The following is a 23,969-nucleotide window of genomic DNA, read 5'->3' on the forward strand; positions in this document are numbered from 1 at the left end:
TGTATAATAATAATAATAAAAAATTGATATATTAATAGATTAATAGATGAATAGATGGATAGACTAATAGATAGTTGGATAGATTGATAGATTGATATATTAATATATGGATAGATAGATAGATAGATAGATAGATAGATAGATAGATAGATAGATAGATAGATAGATAGATAGAAAGTTGGGGGCGCTGTGTAAAATCGACACACAGAATGCAATGATGTGCAAATCTCATATTTTGTTCACAATAGAAAACATATCAAATGTTTAAACTGAGAAAATGGACCATTTTAGGAAACAAATAAGGTCATTTTGAAATTGATGTCAGCAACATGTCTCAAATTTTTTTGGGGCGGGGCCATATTCAGCACGGTGTAGCATCCCCTTCTTTTTTTACCAACACTCTGTAAATGTCTGGGAACTGAGGAGACCGGTTGCTGGAGTTTTGGGAAAAGAATGTTGTCCCATTCTTGCCTGATAGAGGATTCTAACTGCTCAGTAGTCCTGGGTCTTTATTGTATTTTTCATTTCAAGATGCGCCACATATTTTGCCATTGGTGAAAGGTCTGGACTGCAGTCAGCCAGTGAAGCCCCCAGACTCTTCTACTAAGAAGCCGTGCTGTTGTCATAGATGCAGCCTGCGGTTTCGCATTGTCCTGCTGAAACATAAAAAACTTTTCCTGAAAAAGATGTGGTCTGGATGGGAGTGTAAGCTGTTCCAAAACCTGGATCTATCTTTCAGCATTGATGGTGCCTTTCCAGATGGACAAGCTGCCCATTCCATACACACTAATACCCTCCACCCCCCATTCATACCATAAGAGATGCTGGCTTTTGATCTGAGCGCTGATAACAAGCTGGAAGGCCCCTCTCCTCTTTAGTCTGGAGGATGCGGCGCCCATGGTTGCCAAAAGTATCACATTTTGATTCGTCAGACCACAGAACAGTTTTCCACTTTGCAACAGACCATTTAAATGAGCTTTAGCCCAGAGAAGACGTGGTGTTTCTGGATCAGATTCTCATATGGCTTCTTCTTTGCTTTCCCTTGTATTTCTGGATGGCGCAGAGAGCTGTGTTCACAGACAGTGATCATTGGAAGTCTTCCTGAGCCCATGCAGTGATGTCCATCACACAATCATGCCTATTTCTAGTGCAGTGCCATCTAAGGGCCCTGTAGATCACAGGGATCCAGTATTGTGTATTTCGGCCTTGTCACTTGTGCACAGAGATTTCTCCAGATTCTCTGAATCTTTTGATGATATTATTATACTGTAGACGATGATATATTTAAAGGTTTTTCGAATTTTATGTTGAGAAACGTTATTCTGAAATAGTTTGACAATTTTTAGATGCAGCTTTTACAGATTGGTGAACCTCTGACCATCGTTACCTCTGAGATACTTTGAAGTTGATTCACTAAAGGCAAATATTCTGTGAACTTTGCAAAGTGCAGTTGCTTCACAGCTTTGTAAATGAGGTAAAGCTTCACTTTGCACAGAGTACCCAATCACACGCAAGGAAGAAAAAAAACAGCATTTTTGCTTGTTCAGGATTGGATGATAGAAGTCAGCAGAGCTTCTGCTCATTTACTAAGCATCTGGAGCAACTGCAAAGTGCACTGTCTATTTGTCTTTAGTAAATCAACCCCTCTGACTCTCTAAGATGCTCTTTTTATACTTAAAGCGGAGGTCCACCCTAAAGTGGAGCTTCCGCTCATTGGAACCCTCCCCCCCTCCGGCGCCACAATTGGCACCTTTCAGGGGGGAGGGGGGTGCAGGTACCTGTACAGTACAGTTATCTGCACCCACTTCCGGCGTAGATTCTGCAGAAGGTACGCCCCTTTCCGCAGAATCTACGCCCCTTTCCGAAGGTCCCCCCACTGCCTGCTGGGAAACACACGGATCCCAGAGACAGCGGGGACCATCCTTATTGCGCAGCGCGACTCGCGCATGCGCAGTAGGGAACCGGGAAATGAAGCCGAAAGGCTCCACTTCCTGATTCCCATACCCAAGATGGCGGCGGCAGCACCCGAGAGACGATCGAGAGATTGGCTTCGGGTGCCGACATCGCGGGCGCGCTGGGCGGGTAAGTGTTATTATTTTAAAAGTCAGCAGCTGCAGTATTTGTAGCTGCTGGCTTTTAAAAAAAAATAAACGGCGGACTCCCGCTTTAATCATGTTACTGATCTGTTGCCGACTAACCTAATTCATTGCAAAATGTTCTTCCAGCTCTCGCTTGTTAGCACCACTTATGCCCCGTACACATGATCAGAAATTCTGCCAGCAAAAGTCAGATGTGAGCTTTTGGTCAGAAATTCCGACCGTGTGTACGCTCCATCGGACTTTTGCTGGCAGAATTCCAGCCTGCAAAAGATTGAGAGCAGGTTCTCTATTTTTCAGTCGGAAAAATTTCCGAACGGAAATTCCGATCGTCTGTACAAATTCCTACGCATGCTCAGAAACAATTCGACGCATGCTCGGAAGCCTTTGAACTTCATTTTCTCATCCCGTCGTAGTGTTTTGTACGTCACCGCGTTCTTGACGGTGGAAAGTTCAGAGACCTTTTGTGTGACCGAGTGTATGCAAGCCAAGCTTAGGCGGAATTCCGTTGGAAAAACCATCCAAGTTTTTTCCGACGGAAAATCCGATCGTGTGTAACAGTACTGTGCCAGCGTTTTGTTGCCCAGTCACAACTTTTTTGAGATGTGTTGCTGCCATCAGTTTCACTATTTGTCCTAAAATTGCACAAAGTCTCATTCATTCTCAAAATTTTTTTAATATGTTTTCTGTTTTCTATTATGGATACAATACGGGTTTATGAGATTTGCAAATCATTGCATTCTGTTTTTATGTGGATTTTACACAACATCCCAACTGCCACCAATATAGTTTCTAGTAGTAGCAGTAAAAAGGTTAATGGACAAGTAAGTGTGTTTTTTCTTACTTTTATACAGGGACATGTTTTGGTATTTAAGCATTTTATGTTTGCTTGTAAAAGTGGAGTTCCTCTTTAAGTAGTGGATGTGTATGAATTCTTTTTTGGAGAATACAGATACATTTTAACCACTTCAGCCCCGGAAGATTTTACCCCCTTCCTGACCAGAGCACTTTTTGCGATTCGGCACTGCGACGCTTTAACTGACAATTGCACAGTCGTGCGACGTTGCACCCAAACAAAACTGATGTCCTTTCTTTTTCCCTCAAATAGAGCTTTCTTTTGGTGGTATTTGATCAGGTCTGCGGTTTTTATTTTTTGCGCTATAAACAAAAAAAGAGCGACAATTTTGAAAAAAATTTCTTTACTTTTTGTTATAATAAATATCAAAAAAATATATAAAAACATTTTTTTCCCTCAGTTTAGGCCGATACGTATTCTTCTACATATTTTTGGTTAAAAAAAAAATCGCAATAAGCCTATATTGATTGGTTTGCGCAAAAGTTACAGCGTCTACAAAATAGGTTAGTTTTATGGCATTTTTATTTTTATTTATTTATTATTAGTAATGGCGGCGATCTGTGATTTTTTATCAGGACTGCTACATTATGGCGGACACAGCGGACACTTTTGACACTATTTTTTTTGTCATTTATACAGCGATCAGTGCTATAAAAATGCACTGATTACTGTGTAAATGTCACTGGCAGGGAAGGGGTTAACCATTAGTGGGCGATGAAGGGGTTAAGTGTGTCCTAGGGAGTGATTCCAACTGTGGGGGGATGGGCTACTAGTCACATGACAGCGATCACTCTGGATGACAGGGCGGCGGTGATCTCTGTCGTGACACAAGCCAGAATGAGGAAGTGAATTGTTTCGCTTCCTCCTTCCAATGCCCCGTACACACGATCCAAATATCGTACGACCGATCTCAGGACCGTTTTCGGTTAATAATCGCAAGTAGAAAATTGAATAGCTAAATAAAGTCACGAAAATTCTCGTACGATAGAAAAAAAAAATCGTTAGTGATGTCATGTGTTGTAATGTATTTGTATTGTATTTTCGGACGACAACTATATTGACTAAACGGAAATCGTACGATCTGGAATCGTACGAGGAAAATTTCCGTGCATGTCCGATCGAATAATATCGGATGAACGGTCGTGATCGGCTGTCGAAAGTAGCGTACACACGATCCGAAAATCGTACAATCCTTCCTCGGACGCCCGTTTTCGTAAGATATTCGGATCGTGTGTACGGGCCATAAGGCTCCGTGACACGATCGCCGGGAGACCGGCGTACATCGAGTCCACCGGTCCTGAGGGCACGGTCGCGCTGTACGCGGCGGGCAGGCACCTGCTATCCCCGTCTCTTAAAGGGGACGTACATCTACGCCCATTTGCCCACCGCTGCCATTGTGCCGACGTATATCGCCGTGCGCCGGTCGGCAAGTGGTTATGCTGATGGGACACTCTGATGTAAGGGGGTGCTGATGGGACGCTCTGATGTAAGGGGGTGCTGATGGGACACTCAGATGTAAGGGGTGCTGATGGGACACTCTGATGTAAGGGGTGCTGATGGGACACTCTGATGTAAGGGGGTCTGATGGGACACTCTGATGTAAGGGGGTGCTGATGGGACACTCTAATGTAAGGGGGCGCTGATGGGACACTCTAATGTAAGGGGGTGCTGATGGGACACTCTGATGTAAGGGGGTGCTGATGGAACACTCTGATGTAAGGGGGTGCTGATGAGACACTCTGATGTAAGGGGTGCTGATGGGACACTCTGATGTAAGGGGGCTGCTCAGGGGACACTGTGATGTAAGGGGGTGCCGATGAGACACTCTGATGTAAGGGGGCGCTGATGAGACACCCTGATGTAAGGGGGCGCTGATGAGACACTCTGATGTAAGGGGGCGCTGATGAGACACCCTGATGTAAGGGGGTGCTGATGAGACACTCTGATGTAAGGGGGCGCTGATGAGACACTCTGATGTAAGGGGGCGCTGATGGGACACTCAAAATGTAAGTGGGCCGGTCTAAGGATGAAGTCCAGGGCCAAATTTCTTTCCCAGTCCAGCCCTGATTAATTGTATCTCTTTTTTTTGATCTGTTGGATGTAATGAAGAATCTCTTTACAAAATTATTTCCAATTAATCATTTTATTGTAGCTTTGCATAAAGGGAATATTATTTTTTTCCTTTTGTCTCCAGATCCTTGCAGGAGAGGAGCGGAGTCCCATGTGTGATGGTTCATTACAGATGCGGCTAATTGTCACAATGCGTTGAGCTATTGCTACTGAGCCATCCATGACCAGTGCATGCTGGGAGGGCTGGCCCCCTATATTAAGGGGGACGGGGTTTTCTCGGTATGGGGCCCACCCATTCTTTTGGCCTTTACACAATAAACATTTTATTTTTATGTCCTTTCCTCAAAGCCAGCCGAGATTTAATGGATCTGAAGAGTTCATTGGCCGGTTCATTGATTCATTGGGCACCTAAGATGCTGATGTGTGATGTGCTTTAGAAATGGGTTGCAGCCCGTGGTATTCAGGAGCCGTGCCAGATGGCTGCACGCTGCTCCTGGCACAAACAATGCCGAGCCGAACACAGTGAAATCGTGTCACAATTCATTAGAAACCAACAAGAACACAGGGGCGTTACCAGGTGGCGGGCACCTAGATGCTGATACTGTGGGGCTTGCAGCATAATATATACTGTATATACTATATATATATATATATATATATATATATATATATATATACATACAGTATCTCACAAAAGTGAGTACACCCCTCACATTTTTACAAAATATTTTATTCTATCTTTTCATGTGACAACACTGAAGAAATGACACTTGTCTACAATGTAAAGTAGTGAGTGTACAGCTTGTATAACAGTGTAAATTTTCCATCCCCTCAAAGTAACTCAACACACAGCCATTAATGTCTAAACCGCTGGCAACAAAAGTGAGTACACCGCTAAGTGAAAATGTCCAAATTGGGCCCAATTAGCCATTTTCCCTCCCCAGTGTCATGTGACTCGTTAGGCCGCGTACACACGAGCGGACTGTATGGCCTACTTAGTCCGTCGAAACACATTTCAGCGGACAGTCCGCTTGTGTGTGGGCTTCAGCTGACTTTTTCAGCGTGCAGTCTGGCGTACTAAGTATTTCGGAATTTCCGTAATATTGCTTGTCATACTTTGGTTTCAGCGGACAATCCGCTCGTCAGTAGGCTAGTTCGACAGACTAAGAATGGCGCATGCTCAGAAAGGATTTACACGGCGGAAGGTTGCATTGCTGTGTATTGGACTTCCTATTTCTAGTCCCGTCGTACGTGCTGTACACGTCATCGCGCAAGCTTTCGACGGACTGTTTGTGCATCCGTGTGTGGTCAAGTCCGTTCAGTGGAAAGTACGACGGACTGTCCGTCAGATTGTATGACGGACTAAGTAGGCCATACAATCCGCCCGTGTGTACGCGGCCTTAGTGTTACAAGGTCTCAGGTGTGAATGGGGAGCAGGTGTGTTAAATTTGGTGTTATCGCTCTCCCTCTCTCGTCACTGGAAGTTCAACATGGCACCTCATTGCAAAGAACTCTCTGAAGATCTGAAAAAAAAAAAAGAAGTGTTGCTCTACGTAAAGATGGCTTAGGCTATAAGAAGATTGCCAAGACCCTGGAACTGAGCTGCAGCGCGGTGGCCAAGACCATACAGTGGTTTAACAGGACAGGGTCCGCTCAGGACAGGCCTCGCCATGGTCCACAAAAGAAGTTGAGGCCACGTGCTCAGCGTCATATCCAGAGGTTGTCTTTGGGAAATAGACGTATGAGTGCTGCCAGCATTGCTGCAGAGGCTGAAGGGGTGGGGAGTCAGCCTGTCAGTGCTCAGACCATACGCCGCACTCTGTATCAAATGGCTGTCATCCCAGAAAGAAGCCTTTTCTAAAGATGATGCACAAGAAAGCCCACAAACAGTGTGCTGAAGACAATTCCCCTTCTCAACACAAATCCCCCCCCCCCAATCTCCTTGTGGTGCTGCCCCCACCTCACATGATAACACAGTGCCCAGGGCAGCCTCCCCTCCTGCCCACCCCTTGTCCCGGCCCTGGTGGCGGCAACCAGGTGAGGAGTACAAAGACAAGTGTGTCTTACCTACAGTCCAGCATGGATCCGTGTTCGGTGTGAAACATGTCAGCGGCTGTGCAGTTAGTCTGTTTACCAGCCTAGATGCTATGATTTTAATTACATTTTTGAAATAAAGTTGAATAATTCGGAGTGCGGCTATCCAGCTACATCTTTTCTACTTCAGTTCCTGTTGCAAACAGAGCCAGCACCCTGTGGGACTTTGGAGACAGCTGTTTTGGGAGAAGTCATTACCTTAGAGCGGTAATTCTTTGTATTTATATTAGTCTGGACCAAGTGTATGGAGTGATGGTGGCGTCTTTTCTTTCAATACAGAGCACTACATCTATGAATTCATGATACCATCAATGAAATGCGGCTCCCCGACACCAGCATCACTCATGCCGCCCCCACAGAAGGACGCTGCCACCACCATGTTTCACTGTAGGCACCATGCATTCTTCTTTGTACTCCTCACCTTTGCGACACCATACAGTTTTGAAGACATCCGTTCCAAAAACATTTATCTTGGTCTCATTACTCCAGAGTACAAAGTCCCAGTAGTCTTCTTCTTTTTCAGCATGGGCCCTGGCAAATTCTAGGTGGGCTTTTTATGTGCATGGGCTTTAGGAGAGGCTTTGTGGATGACGCCCATGCATGCCATTCCCCTGCAGTGTACGCCGTATTGGGTCACGGGAAAACAATCACCCCAGTTTGGCTTTCTACTTTTTTAGGTAACTGCAGTGAACGTGCATGGTGATTTCCTTCAACCCTTCTCATCAGAAGATGCTCTTGATGAGGGGATAACTTCCATGGACGGCCTGAACATCTCTGTGAGATGTACAAAGAAAATCTCACCCAAGCTCTACTGCTATATAAAAAAATAGATGAGCGGCGATGGTGCACTGGCTGTGTAGTTCACTGAGAATCCATAATAGAAGAAATAGCCGGAAACCCAGGAGGATCTTCTTCTTGCAAAAATGTATTAAGCATAACAGCAATGAACAATCCACATAATGCTAACGTGTTTTGGCTATATGAGGAAGGCTTTGGCCGAAACACGTTAGCATTATGTGGATTGTCAATGATTCTCAATATGCAGCCCAAGGTCCAAATACGGCCCTTTAGCATTTTATGCGTGGGCCTTTAGGGCTCCTGCAGACCCTTTAGAGCGGCTTCTATCAGTTATTGGTTTGGTTTATTTCACAATATTTTTATTTCCGTTGTGCTTTTTATTTTTTCCTCTCGTCTTTCACACTTGTACGTCTCCAAAGTTGCTTTGGAGTGCAACTTTGGTACAACTTTGACGCAACTTTGGATGGGTTGCGACTTGGATACGACTTTGACTTTAAACAGATGACATTCAGGTATGACTTTCATGCAGCTTCTGAGGGTTAACATTGAAGTCCGTGGCCCTCAAGCTGCTTGAAAGTCAGACCAAAGTAGCTCATGAACTACTTTGAAGTTGCTGAAACTTTAAGTCTCGCATAGATGGATGGTTATCATTGGAAAACATGAGGAATGGCTCGTCAAGAGACTTTCCATGACAAGTCACACAAGTGTGAATAGAACCTTATAATGGATGTTGGTAAATTAGAAATGTGGCACAAGAAATGTTTAGGAGGGAGGTAGGGACAACAAATGAGGAAGCACTGACTTGTAAAGGGGCAGTGATCTCTAGCAGTCTCGTGTAAGGTGTATAAGGGCTATGAACCCTTCCCCCTTTTTCAACAACTCCAATAGCGAGTCTGCAGTCTCTGACCGTCTTCTGTAATATGTCTGCGGTCTCTAAACATCTCCTGTAATACGTTTGCAGTCTCTGTCCATCTCCTGTAATACGTCGGCAGTTTATGACCGTCTCCTGTAGTATGTCTGCAGTCTCTGACCATCTCCTGTAATACATTTGCAGTCTCTGACCATCTCCTGTAGTACGTTTGCAGTCTCTGACCATCTCCTGTAATATGTTGGCAGTTTTTGACCATCTCCTGTAGTATGTCTTCAGTCTCTGACCATCTCCTGTAGTATGTCTGCAATCTCTGACCATCTCCTGTAGAATGTCTGTAGTCTCTGACCACCTCCTGTAGTATGTCTGTAGTCTCTGACCATCTCCTGTAGTATGTCTGTAGTCTCTGACCATCTCCTGTAGAATGTCTGTAGTCTCTGACCACCTCCTGTAGTATGTCTGTAGTCTCTGACCATCTCCTGTAGTATGTCTGTAGTCTCTGACCATCTCCTGTAGTATGTCTGTAGTCTCTGACTATCTCTTGTAGTATGTCTGTAGTATGTAGTATGTCTGTAGTCTCTGACCACCTCCTGTAGTATGTCTGTAGTCTCTGACCATCTCTTGTAGTATGTCTGTTGTCTGTAGTATGTAATATGTCTGTAGTCTCTGACCACCTCCTGTAGTATGTCTGTAGTCTCTGACCACCTCCTGTAGTATGTCTGTAGTCTCTGACCATCTCCTGTAGTATGTCTGTAGTCTCTGACCACCTCCTGTAGTATGTCTGTAGTCTCTGACCATCTCCTGTAGTATGTCTGTAGTCTCTGACCATCTCTTGTAGTATGTCTGTAGTCTCTGACCATCTCCTGTAGTACGTTCACAGTCTCTGACCATCTCCTGTAGTATATCTGCAGTCTCTAAACATCTCCTGTAGTATTTCTGCAATCTCTGACCATCTCCTGTAGAACGTTCACAGTCTCTGACCATCTCCTGTAGTATATCTGCAGTCTCTAAACATCTCCTGTAGTATTTCTGCAATCTCTGACCATCTCCTGTAGTACGTTCACAGTCTCCGACCTCTAACCCTACTAAAAATCTTTGAGAATATGGAACGCCGAGTGTGAGCCAGGTCTTTTCATCCAACATAAGCACCTTGCTTTACAAATGCTTTATTGGCTGAGTGTGACAAACATCCACAGACAGGCTCCAAAATCCTTCTTTTTAGGTAGAAGTACCATTTTTAGTAAATTAATTCTGCCTGCCACTGACAGAGGAAGTTTGACTCAGATATTAATTTTAAGCTTAATCATTTGAAGCAGAGGGTCTAGGAGGTTAAGTTTCAGAGCTTCCGTTTGTGAAAGTTAAATAATTACTCCCAAGTATTTAAATGAGGACACCACCTTAAGCGGCCAGTCTGCTGCATTTTGAGAATTGAGAAAATCCTTCTATAAAGGCTGCAGGTTGTTATAGTTGCAAAGAGTGGAGGCAAAAGCCATATCAATGCCCATGGATTTTGGATAAGGTGCCCACAAACCTCTGACCATATTGTGTAAGTACTGTAGGTGTAGTATGATGGCAGTAAAGGACCTGTGAATTTGTATTCAAAGTTGTAAATAAACTTTTTTTATAATATTTTCATTCTATTCACTAATGTGGTTGGCCATGCTCTGATTAGACATGTTCTTCTTACAGTGAGGTGAATTGGTTCCAGCTGTGAAGTTTGAAGCAATCCCAGCTGCAGATGACTTCCAGGAGAACAATATGGCAGCAGGAACGGCTGTCTTTCATCCTTGTCGGTAAGAATTTCAAATCAAGAGCACACTGACAATGGAGGGTGGGAGAGGACTGAGCAATGCCAAACTAGTATGGGGGGGGGGGGTCCAGAACATTGGCACTTGGGGTTCCTAGAACAATGGCACACTGACACTTGGGGGTCCTAGAACAATGGCACAAGGGCACTTGGGGTTCCAAGAACAATGGCACACTGACACTTGGGGGTCCTAGAACAATGGTACACTGACACTTGGGGGTCCTAGAACAATGGCACATTGGCACTTGGGGTTCCTAGAACAATGGCACAATGACACTTGGGGTTCTAAAACAATGACACAATGATATTTGTGGGACTAGAACAACAATACACTAACACTGAGGGGTTTCAGAACAAAGGCACACTGACACTTTGGGGTCTAGAACAATGGCATACTGACACCTAGGGGTCCCAGAACAATGACATACTGAAACCTAGGACTACAGAACAATTATACACTGTCACTTGGGGGTCCCAGAACAATGGCAGACTGACACTTGGGGGTCCCATAAAAATGACACACTGACACTTAGGGGTCCCAGAACAATGACATACTGACACTTAGGGGTCCCAGAACAATGACATACTGACACTTGGGGGTCCTAGGACAATGACAGACTGACACCTGGGGATCCCAGAGCAATGACAGACTGACACTTGGGGGTCTCAAAACAATGACATGCTGACACTTACTGTAGAACTACAGAACAATGATACACTGACACATGGGGTTCCAGAACAATGACACACTAACACTTGGGGTTCCAGAACAATGACACACTAACACTTGGGGGTCCCAGAACAATGATACAATAATACTTGGGGTTCCAGAACAATGACACATTAACACTTGGGGTCCCAGAACAATGATACAATGATACTTGGGGTTCCAGAACAATGACACACTAACACTTGGGGTTCCAGAACAATGATACAATGATACTTGGGGTTCCAGAACAATGACACACTAACACTTGGGGGTCCCAGAACAATGATACAATGATACTTAGGGTTCCAGAACAATGACACATTGACACTTAGGGGTCCTAGAACAATGACAAGAAGCTGGATTAAAAAAATGTTGACAACAAAATCCGATCAGACTTTTTCCGATTCTGTGTAAAGAATTCCGATGCACAAAGTGCCACGCATGCTCAGAAAAAAATTGGAGAAGAAAGCTATTGGCTACTGGCCTCTACATAGTCCCGTTGTATGTTATGAACGTCACCTCGTTCCGAACGATCGGATTTTCCAACAACTTTGTGCGACCGTGTGTATGCAAGACTAGCTTCGGTCAAAAAAAAAAATCCAAAGGATTTTGAGGTCGGAATGTCCGACTATGTGTATGGGGCATAACACTTGGGGGTCCGAGAACAATGATACAATGATACTTGGGGTTCCAGAACAATGATACAATGATACTTGGGGTTCCAGAACAATGATACAATGATACTTGGGGTCCCAGAACAATGATACAATGATACTTGGGGTTCCAGAACAATGACACAAAGACACTAGAGGGTCACAGAACAATGACACACTAACACTTGGGGATCCTAGAACAATGACACACTTACAACTGTGTCCTGGAACAATGACATACTGTAGGTACACGTTGGGTGTCCAAACCATGATCCAATGACCCCCACCCAGAGGCACACTGACACCTAGAATACCAGAACAATGTCACGCTGACACTTGGAGCTCTGGCACGGTTGGGAACCCAGAACAGTGCTACAATAATACTCCCAGGATAGTGGCACACTGCTGGTGTCACACCGCAGATGCCATTCTTTATTAATGAGGCCTATTACCTATGACTATAGCTCACTGTACTGCCAGCTCCTTCCCAGCATGTGAAGGGTTAATGGGACATTGTACCAGCTGGAGCGCCCTGTGAAGCATGGAATATATGTCTTGTGATTCTAGTGAGGTGCACTGGATGGGAAAGGAATGTAATCTTTCCTCATTGACGGCAATTTTACAAGAACGCAGCGTTCTATCCTGGGGATCACACGCACACATTAACCAAACACGGAGAACGCTGCTTAGACCGCGATGATCAGTTCCTTGTATGATTGCTGGTCCTCAACATTACTGTTTCCTGGATTAAAAAAAAAAATACAAAATACACGGGAAAGTCAGACGTTCTAATCTGCCTGTTTGTTCTAGGTCAGGAGCATTGAGCCAGCATAACCAGGCAACTAGCATTTTCTTTAATACGTTCTGTATTGTAAATAAAAAGTTAATTTTTTTAGATAAATATGGCATTTAGTGAAAATGCAACCCAAGGGTTCTCATTTTCTGTTAGAAAAAAATGATAGATTTGCTGGAGATATCAGATTGTACACACAGCTGAATTGGTAAGAAAAGAGACACGCCCCTTCCCCCCCCCCCCCCCCCCCCTTCTAGCATAGACTGGTCCACCTTGAAGTTAGCCTGCACTCCATTATAAACCTTTAAATGTTCTTCCTAAAAAGCAGGCATTATAAGATGCCTTAGGTGGCAGTTATTTAAGGTGTGACTCCAGACAAAACTTTTTTTTTTTTTTTGTAAAGAGTGGGGAAAGGTTATGACCTTTGCCAAGTTTTTATCGGAGCGCCAAACCAAAATCGGATTCATTAGAGTCCAAGATGATTTTAATTGTTGATAAAAAATGGTCATAAAAAACAGTTGACGCGTGTGATGTACTCACCCTCCAATGCAATACGCCCAACGCTCACGTACCTGCACAAACGGCTGTATCTTAAATTGGGTGCCGAAATGACCAACGGCTGGAACCGTGACCATGCCTGATGCAGGGGTCCTGCGTGGCTCCGAAACGTCGCTTCTATTTATTTTTTTGATACTATGTGATTAAAATTTTGGACCCGATTTTGGAGATCCTGGTGTGCTGGTGACACTTCCTTCTCATGATGGACTCACCCGGGACAGAGGCTTTTGGAGGGGACTGAACGCTGGCCTCTTGAATACTGATTATGGGCCCTGAATTTTGGGGGAACGGTGCTCTTTGTGAGGAGTATGCCTGGGGACCTTTGAGGTGGTGTTACTTTGGATTCAGGTCCATGTCCCCCCAGGACACACAGACTCTGGGAACCCTGTATATGCCATATTAGAAATAGTGACTGATTTATACTGTTGGGACACATGCTGATGTCATCAACTCCAGCCACCTCTCTGTCTGTTGTCTGCTATAATGTAAATAAGTCTAGTATGGCTTCTAAGAGTCTTTCACCCATTGTTGTTTGTGCTAATTAACTCTGCTTTTGTGTGAAGGAATTCAAGGTGATTCAGAGATATGACCTTTCAGGGCAGCCTTGCCGTCTCCTAGATCACCGACTATACAATACACATTATCATAAATATCAGATAATGTGTATTGTATAGTCAGTGAGCTATGAGACATCAAGGCTGCCCTGAAAGGTCATATCTCTGATTCACCGTGTCTGGGTAAATGATTAGTAAACTAGCTCATGTTAATTAGGTTTCTGGTTACAGTTTGTATTGTTATCCTGCTGTACATATTTGTGTGATCTCAAATAATGCAGACTATTTCTGATGTACTCCAATACTGGTGATGTCTGGTCCTTTGGGGGGTTACTACAGCCAGATCCATTGGTCTTGTTTTCCAGGACTTAGGAAGCGATATACTGACGGAAGCACTCAAGCTGAGTGTGAGACGTTCCGTCACAACGCGTTTCGGGGTAAATACACCTTCCCCTTCATCAGAGCTTAACACAGGATAAACCTTGGAGGGACTCAGAGAAACCTGTGACTTCACATATCTATATTACAACCAATATTGAACTCTCATCATGGAGGAACAATCTGAGATAGTTGCTGAACAACTATGGAGATCCACCCTAGTTTTATACTGTGTTGAGCCCTGATGAAGGGGAATGGTGTTGCCTCTGAAACGCATCGGTTGTTTAGATATTACTTTTTTATCAACAATTAAAATGATCTTGGACTCTTTTATGTGATTTTGGTCCGGTGCTCCTTTCTGTATTTCTATGGCTTGAGTTACTGTTGGGTGGCCATTGAGTGGCCATTAGGTGGCCTTGCTGTGTGATTGCCTCCTCACCAAAGCTATTGAGCTTGTTTGAGGTTTTCCTTCTTCTGACTACACTTGCAAGGTTAAGGCTGCATTCACACATGAGCGTGGCATCTTTGGCCGCTTTTCCGGCATTTGTTTGCGCATTTTTGTGCGCAACTTTGCCATGTTTTTATACAGCATTTTTAAGCTTTGCCATTTTTTTATTAGCTAATAAAGAAAACTATCCTCTGTTGCATAATTTGTTGCTAGGTATTTCAGCTGTTTTATCTTTTCCATCAGCTTTTATTTCTTTTAATTTTTATTATTCATTTATTATAATTTTTTTGTTAGGGCAAGGGGTTAGAGTTAAGGTTAGGTTTAGGATTAGAGGTTGGGGTTATTTATTTGTTTATTTTTATTAGGGTTAGGGTGTTAATACTACTACTACTAATAATAATAATAATGATAATTATATTAGTAATAATAATTAATTAATGAATACATGTAAAATAAATACACAAATAAAAATAATCATAAATAAATAACAAATCAATTCAATATTTGAATACTACATAATAATGAATAAATAATTGCCAGCTAACCTTAACCTTTAAACCTTAAAAAACAAAATAATATGATTAATAATAAATAACCAAACACCCTAACCCTAACACAAAATAAATAAATAAATTATTATTAAAATAATAATGCATCTTTTTTTTGTATTATTATTATTATTATTATTATTATTATTATTATTATTATTATTATTATTATTATTAACAATAATAATAATAATAATAATAATAATGCATTTTTTGTTTAGGTTTGGGTGTTTATTATTGTATTATTATAATTATTATTATTAATAATAATAATAATAATTAAAAATAATAATAATCATAATTTATTTAATATATTTTTTAAGGTTGGGGTTGATTATTATTTATTTATTATTTCATAGTATTCATTTATTAATTTATCATGTGTTTATGCTTCATTTTAGTTATCTTGTCTATTTATTTTACATTTATTTATTCATGTACTATTTTTCTTCTAAATTTTTTTCATAGGAGCAGAAAATCGCACAAAAACAAGCGTTTCCATTGATTTTTATGGGAACAAAAACACTCTAAAAACACCCAACACGTTTCAGGGGCCAATTCACGTTTTCTTCTTCAGGGTTTACGAATAAAATTAAGGCTTGAATGGAATCGAAGAAACACGTGGACAAACAGAACTGTATCTGAGTCTATTCAAGCCTTCATTTCTTTCAGCCCTGATGAAGGGGGAGTGTACTGGGCCCCAGAAACGCGTTGGGCGTATTTCTGTGATCATAACACAGATAATAAAAGAAACTTGGACTCTTTCACCGTTTGGTGCTCCTTTCTGCTTTTCTAAGCTCTAATGTACTTAGTCTAGATCAGGGGTCTCCAAACCTTTTTAACAAAGGCTCAGTTTACTGTTCCCCAGACTATAGGGGGGCCGGACTGTGGAAATCGGGAGTAGAAAATGTCTCAGGTTTGGTGGCCAGTGCGATTATAAAAAAAAAACGACATAGAGCCTGTGGTCAGCAGGAGGAGGAATAGTGTACCCTCATTGGAATCAGTGGGAGGAGTAGTGCCCCATCATTAGTATCAGTGGGAGGAATAGTTCCCTATCATTGGTATCAGTGGAGGGATTAGTGCCCCATCATTGTTGTCAGTGGGAGGAATATTGCCCCATCATTGGTATCAGTTGGAGGAAATAGTGCCCCATCATTGGTATCAGTGGGAGGAATAGTTCCCTATCATTGGTATCAGTGGGAGGAATAGTTCCCTATCATTGGCATCAGTGGGAAGAATAGTGCCCCATCATTGGTATCAGTGGGAGAAATAGTTCCCTATCATTGGTATCAGTGGAGGGAATAGTGCCCCATCATTGTTGTCAGTGGGAGGAATATTGCCCCATCATTGGTATCAGTTGGAGGAAATAGTGCCCCATCATTGGTATCAGTGGGAGGAATAGTTCCCTATCATTGGCATCAGTGGGAAGAATAGTGCCCCATCATTGGTATCAGTGGGAGGAATAGTGCCCCATCATTGGCATCAGTGGAGGGAATAGTGCCCCATCATTGGTATCAGTTGGAGGAAATAGTGCCCCATCATTGGTATCAGTGGGAGGAATAGTTCCCTATCATTGGCATCAGTGGGAAGAATAGTGCCCCATCATTGGTATCAGTGGGAGGAATAGTGCCCCATCATTGGCATCAGTGGAGGGAATAGTGCCCCATCATTGGTATCAGTGGGAGGAATAGTTCCCTATCGTTGGTCTCAGTGGGATGAATAGTGCCCCATTATTGCTATCAGTGGGAGGAATAATGCCTCATAGCAGTGAGTGGAAAGGTGCCCTAAGGGCCAGATAAGAGCAAGCAAAGGGCCACATTCAGCCCATGGGCTGCAGTTATGAGACCACTAGTCTAGATCACTGGTCTATATATATATATATATACACACACACATACACACAGGTACATATATATATATATATATATATATATATATATATATATATATATATATATATATATACATACACTCTATGTATATATTTTTTTCTTCAAATGCCCCCTTCCCAAGTTCCCAGATTCCTTGCCTAGTCCAGGATAATGTGTATTTGGCTGCCCACAACCTCCTGGGATATACAGGTCACCCATACTAGGAAGCTGTAGAGCCAAAATATCTCTTTTTCTGACCCTTCAGTCCCATTCAAGACCCATGGCATGTTTGCCCATGTACGGCATCAAGAAAGCCTCATCATGGGGCCGGCTGTGCAAACCAAGAGCAGACAGCTGGCTCCCAATTACGGGAGGTTCAAGATGGCGGCGTGGGGTGGGACATGAGGCAGGCAGGAACAGGACAACGCAGGGCTTTCTGGGCTTGTATGTTTATTCTTCATAAAGGAGCATGAAAAGTAAGTGCATTATGGAAATGAAAATGTATGGTCAGGGTGAAGTTCCTCGTTAAATAAGACCGTCGTGGCATCTACTGCAGAAGCCTTTAGTCTGTGGCGAAACATAAAACGTACGATGAGTGTCTTCCATCATGGCCATTGCCGGGCTGACATTATCACAGTTCTAGATGTTGCATTTGCCAGTTCTTGGAAAAGCCCATGACTGACCCCGGTACAGATTATCCAATAATAGGCTCATTGTCAGACTGGCGGCTCCTCTTGCGCTGTTGTTGAGTGGCCACTCCTTGTGTAAGGTAATGTTTAGCCCAGCCTGGTGCTGTCTTCTGTAAGCTCTTAACATTCCTCCCATTCCATGACTGCGATTAACAGCTTTATAAACAGGTAGGAACATATTCACATTAACTCCTTAAAGTCAGACTATCATGGAAATTCAAAAAAAAAAACAGGCAGTGAAACCTGTAGCCGGAGTAGTATCTGTATGATAAAGTACAAGGGTCCACCTTGGTACATTGCATCAATGAGGTCCTTTCAACTGAAAGCGCTGGAAGTGCACCAAAGTTGACCAAAAATTGGACATGTGCCTTTCTTACCAATACACGGCACCACAATGCATGGTAGTGCGTCTAGCATACATATGCAGGGTGACCACATTTCCAAACTGCCATTCAGGGACACCCCCACCTTCCCAAAAATCAGCTTGTGCTGTAACGAATCACAGCACAGCTGCATTCTCTACCCAAAAGCGCTGTTCACGCCCCCCCAAAAAAAGGCTGCCGCATCGCCACTTTACTCGCTGACAGTAATTGTCCTGGCTGGCTGGCCGAGACCCTTTTTACCTTTTTACCAACGCTGGCTCAGTGACTAGACAGAAGAAGTGGGATTTATAATTTCTCCAATCACAAGCAGGGGGCGGGGATTGTACCTCTCCAGACATTCCCGGGCCCAGACAAGTACTGTCCGTGAGTAAAGCGTCAACGTGGCGGCCTTTTTTTAATGGGCATCAGATTGGCCCGGAAGGGGCGATTTTTGTGTCAGTTTTATTCCGGGACACTGTGTTGTTCTGGAATGAAGGAACCCGGGATCTGGGACAGACCTACAAAATGCGGGACTGTCCCGGGCAATCCGGGACATGTGGTCACCCTAATATCATGCTCTGTGGTAAGGCACGTTACCTCAATACATCGCCCTGTAGAGATGTGCATGGACCCTAATGAATGACAGGTGGGTCTCTATAGTCCCTGGGCCAATGTCACCCCTGCTCAAGGCCAACACTTTACACTTTCTGGGTGGTCATTTACAGACTGCACCCACCATCTGATGTGGCCTTGTCCAAAAAACTCAGGGCCTCCTACTCACAGTGCAAGCTCATTAACTCACATAAGGGGAATGCTGTGATCCCAGGACACAGCCCAGGACACAGAATCATCGGGACAGAGGTCCAAGATGTCCTGCAAATCACACCAGGGCTAAAATGGGAAGTCGAGAAAGGATATTGGGCTCCAGTGACTATTGTCTTTTTAAAGTTTTATTGCCGAACAGTTATGGAGGTGAGGGTTAAGGGGCCCAGATACTGTAGCAGATCACTTACAGACTCTCCATGTCCAGATCAATGTCCAGCTTACAGTGTCAAAACCTTTAAGCTGACCTGGCAACACCGTAAGCATGTTTCCAAATTTCAGTACATCCTCCAAGTGAGCCACCAGGCCCTTCTGAGAGACCAGCCTTCTTCCTTGCTCTCTGCAGCAGGAGGCCTCCCCGGGGTTTCCTCCTTGGCACAGCTTCCTTCAGACCAGGCAGGGCCACGTCAGCACAAGTTAGGCCCAAAACCAGGCTATTGGATCTAACGGCAGAGCTCCATCAAGCAGTACCTCCCTAGGCCACAGCCCAATGGGACAACAGTGACATGTTGGCCTTTCCCAAACATTTATATCCTCCCCCAGCATCCACCAGTGACATAAACCTCCTACTGGATTGGCTGAAGAAAATATAAATATTCATAAATTAGTTTTGTTTGTGAACTCTCATTCTATGACCAGTGATATCTACTGGTGACAGTGAGAAATCACAAGCCAACTTAAGCTTAAGTGCTGGTTCACACAGGGGCAGCCTGACTTGCAGCGTGACTTGGCAAGGTGATCTGCACACAACTTCAGCAGCGGCTTGTAAAATGACTTCTGTATAGAAGTCAATGCAAGTCGCCCTGAAGTCGACCCAAAATAGTACAGGAACCCTTTTCTAAGTAGGAGCGACTTGAGTCGTTCCTATTAGAACGGTTCCATAGTACAGAACAGAGCGCGACTTGTCAGACGGCTAAGTCACTTGACAAGTCACCCTATGTAAACCGGCACTAAAGCCAGGTGAAAAACAATACAATCAGTCTGAGTTAACTATAGACCAGCCAAAAGCTGAATTGACATAGTAGTCCCTGTTTAGGACAAAGGGGGCTACACTATGATATGGCTATAAAAAAATGTAAAAATTGGAGTACAGGAAGATTTATGTAAGTGTCAAGATATCAATAAACAGGAGATGATCTGGCAGATAATACCAGATTGGAAAATAATTGTATGCCTATTGACTACTTTTTGCCTGCGCAAGCTGTTCCAGGTTGATTGAACTTGGTGGATAATTGAGTTGCTGAAAATAAAATGCTAAAATGGATTAAGGGGAACTGAAAGTTATAATTTTCCTGACGTTTTAATAAAAATTAGATTTTGCCAAAAACTTGCCAATTTGCATTTCAGTCAGTGGGAAAGGCAAAACTAAGTCAGTTTTAAACTGATGTGTGCTGGATTTTGAGATCTCAAGTCTACTTCTATGTCTATGGCTGGCTTTTACCATCTCATATCTACAGCTATGTCTACTCTTCAGCTATGGCTGGCTATTGCCATCTCATGTCTACAGCTATGTCTACAGCTATGGTTGGCTTTTACCATCTTATGTCTATGGCCATGTCTACAGCTATGGTTGGCTTTTACCATCCTATGTCTATGGCCATGTCTACAGCTATGGCTGACTTTTGCCATCTCAGGTCTACAGCTATATCTACAACTATGGCTGGCTTTTGCTATCTCAGGTCTACAGCTATGTCTACAGCTATAGTTGGCTTTTGCCATCGTATGTCTATGGCCATGTCTACAGCTATGGCTGGCTTTTGCCATTTCAGGTCTACGGCTATATCTACAGCTATGGCTGGTATTTGCCATCTCAGGTCTATGGCTATGTCTACAGCTATGGCTGGCTTTTGCCATCTCAGGTCTACGGCTATGTCTTGAGCTATAGCTGTCTTTTGCTATCTCAGGTCTACGGCTTTGGCTGGCTTTTGCCATCTCATGTCTATGGTTATGTCTACAGCTATGGCTGACTTTTGCCATCTCAGGTCTACAGCTATATCTACAACTATGGTTGGCTTTTGCCATCTTATGTCTATGGCCATGTCTACAGCTATGGCTGACTTTTGCCATCTCAGGTCTACGGCTATGTCTACAGCTATGGCTGCCTTTTGCTATCTCAAGTCTACAGCTATGTCTACAGCTATGGTTGGCTTTTGCCATCTTATGTCTATGGCCATGTCTACAGCTATGGCTGACTTTTACCATCTCAGGTCTATGGCTATGTCTACAGCTATGGCTGGCTTTTGCTATCTCAGGTCTATGGCTATCTCTACAGCTATGGCTGGCTTTTGCCATTTCAGGTCTACGGCTATGTCTACAGCTATGGCTGTTTTTTGCCATCTCAGGTCTACGACTATGTCTTTAGCTATGGCTGGCTTTTGCCATCTCATGTCTATGGTTATGTCTACAGCTATGGCTGTTTTTTGCCATCTCAGGTCTACGGCTATGCCTTTAGCTATGGCTAGCTTTTGCTATCTCAGGTCTACGGCTTTGGCTGGCTTTTGCCATCTTATGTCTATGGCTATGTCTACAGCTATGACTGACTTTTGCCATCTCAGGTCTACGGCTATGTCTGCAGCTATGGCTGGCTTTTCCCATCTCATGTCCATAGCTATTTCTACAGCTATGGCTGGCTTTTGCCATCTCAGGTCTACAGCTATGTCTATAGCTACGGCTGGCTTTTGCCATCTCATGTCCATAGCTATGTCTATGCTAGCCTAACACATAGCCAGTACAATTAGGGGTGTGGTCAGGTCATGTCATTTGCCTAAAATATTTAGCACCACAGGGTATACCACTTCTTCACCTTAAAAAATTGAGATCACCCACAATTAAGTTTTTCCTCTTTGGTTCCCAACTCCATTCATCTGTCACAACCAAGAGTAGCCTTTCTCTCCCACTGTTCAATTTTCTATTTTTCTATGAACATTATTAGGAATGCTGCAAGAAAAGTAAGTAGACCACCCACCACAGAACGTGAGACCCCCCCCGTGGCCTGGATAGAAACCGCAATATGGCGAGAGGGGGAAATCTCATTGCTGATGAACATCCTGTAAGAAGCCGCTGAGCCTTCCAGATAGCAATTGTGGGTAGACCTGTCCTTTAATATTTAAAGTAAACAGCCAAACAGTCTTATGACAAAATAGGAAACTATACCGAGCTGGAAATAATTCTCTAACTCTTGTACGGAATGCAATAAATGAGCACTGAAGTATTTTATCAGATGGCCTTGTGTTGTTTAAACATTTAATAATAGGCGGTGACAGCACTTCCTAGAGAATTTTATCTTCTCCAAACACTTACTTGAAGGCAGGATGCTTCTTACATTGGATCACTTTATTAAGGAGTAATTTAATAATGAACTAATATTAAACACACACATATAGATGTGATTGTTCGGTTTTCATTTGTTTTACAAGTTGTGATAACCTCTAGGGAAATTTAAAAAGCACAACATCTCTTCCATGCACAGCTTGCTGCGTGTTGTAGGGACCCAGGGGTCAAAGGACAGTGTACAGGAGGGGACACAGGTATCCGACACTCCCTAAAGAGTCTAATGTCAAATATACTGAAGGGGGTGGCAGTGCTGGAATGAAGGGAAAATAGGCGGTACAGTACATGCCACCAGAGAGGTGGATATACTACCTCCCAATTTTACTGGGGGGGGGGGGTTTGCCATTTTTATTTGTCTAGAGCAGTGGTCTCCAAACAACAGCTTGTCCTTCCGGGAACTGCCTAGGCTATGATGTCAGCACGTCGCCCCCCACCCTACGTGTTTTGTCACAAGCTGACGTCGTCCTGGGCTGATGTCGCAGACTCTCTGCCTTCTCAGCCCATGGCCAGACAAGGTAGATCCATTTAAACCAGGAGGAACTGGGCCCATTCAGTTTTTTTCCCATGCCCCAACTGCCTGTGGGAGCCCAAGTTTCTGTTCTAGACGGTACTAGCCTTCAGAGCCTCCATCATACCAGCAGGGATACTATACAGCCAGGGATATCAGCTCCTGGTGAGTTGCCATTTTTATTTGTCTAGAGCAGTGGTCTCCAAACAACAGCTTGTCCTTCCGGGAACTGCCTATGCTATGATGTCAGCTCGTAGCCCCCACCCTACGTGTTTTGTCACAAGCTGACGTTGTCCTGGGCTGACGTCGCAGACTCTCTGCCTTCTCAGCCCATGGCCAGACAAGGTAGATCCATTTAAACCAGGAGGAACTGGGCCCATCCAGTTTTTTTCCCATGCCCCAACTGCCAGTGGGAGCCCAAGTTTCTGTTCTAGACGGTACTAGCCTTCAGAGCCTCCATCATCCCAGCAGGGATACTATACAGCCAGGGATTCCAGCTCCTGGTGAGTGACGGCGTAGCACCCATACTGAACACTGATAAGAACAGATATTACATTTGATCTTAGCCAAAAGGCCGAGAAGCGACACTACAAGTTGTGTACGGATCACGGGTAGATAATGCTGGACATCTTCCAGCCAGGAAATCAGGTGGGCTCTGTCTGGCTTGCTGAAGCTTCTAATGCACATTGTGAGAAGCTCACAGTGTGCTTTAAAATCAGAGTAAACCATGCAAGACTAAAGGGAAGGTTGAAGTTTGGCCTTCAACCTCCGCGCAGCCAGAACAGACACAGCCCAGTAAACCCCTAAAAAAATAACACAAAAGTTCATTAGCCAAACGCATTGAAACGCATTGAAACCCGCTGATGGCAATATGGAGCCGCCGCTGGTGCAAGCCACCAGAGCTCATCATTCCCCCGGGGGCCAAATACAACTGGCAGCCTTTGATCGCTGACAACATAGGAAGCATGATTAAGTAGGAGGAGAGAGAAGAATAGGGGGACCAGGATGTGGCACAGAGGGGTTTTCATCCAGAACAATTCATAGTCACTGAGTTGTACTGACACAGCACGGATATTTGATTGGCCACGCCCCCCGCATATCTCCTGCCTAATCTACCGGCTGGGGCGACAGACACGCCAACGGCTTTCAGTGAATAC

The 23,969-nt window shown here is 43.8% G+C and overlaps 1 protein-coding gene and 1 pseudogene across 2 annotated transcripts in view; one reads left to right on the top strand and one right to left on the bottom strand.

The window, feature by feature from the left end:
- LOC143927533 (laminin subunit beta-1-like) overlaps positions 1–23,969 on the top strand; it is a 190,033-nt gene that overhangs the window by 37,865 nt on the left and 128,199 nt on the right. For both annotated transcript variants that reach the window (XM_077451647.1, XM_077451648.1), the window contains exon 2: positions 10,472–10,575. In XM_077451647.1, coding sequence (XP_077307773.1) covers positions 10,521–10,575 — 55 coding nt within the window. In that variant the 5' untranslated portion in view covers positions 10,472–10,520. The remainder of the gene's footprint in view (positions 1–10,471; positions 10,576–23,969) is intronic.
- On the bottom strand, positions 23,245–23,398 carry LOC143928545 (U2 spliceosomal RNA; annotated as a pseudogene).

This window comes from Lithobates pipiens, unplaced genomic scaffold (genome assembly GCF_037356315.1).
Source record: "Lithobates pipiens isolate NorthernLeopardFrog02 unplaced genomic scaffold, aLitPip1_a1.2 Scaffold_23, whole genome shotgun sequence".
NCBI classification, from domain to species: domain Eukaryota; kingdom Metazoa; phylum Chordata; class Amphibia; order Anura; family Ranidae; genus Lithobates; species Lithobates pipiens.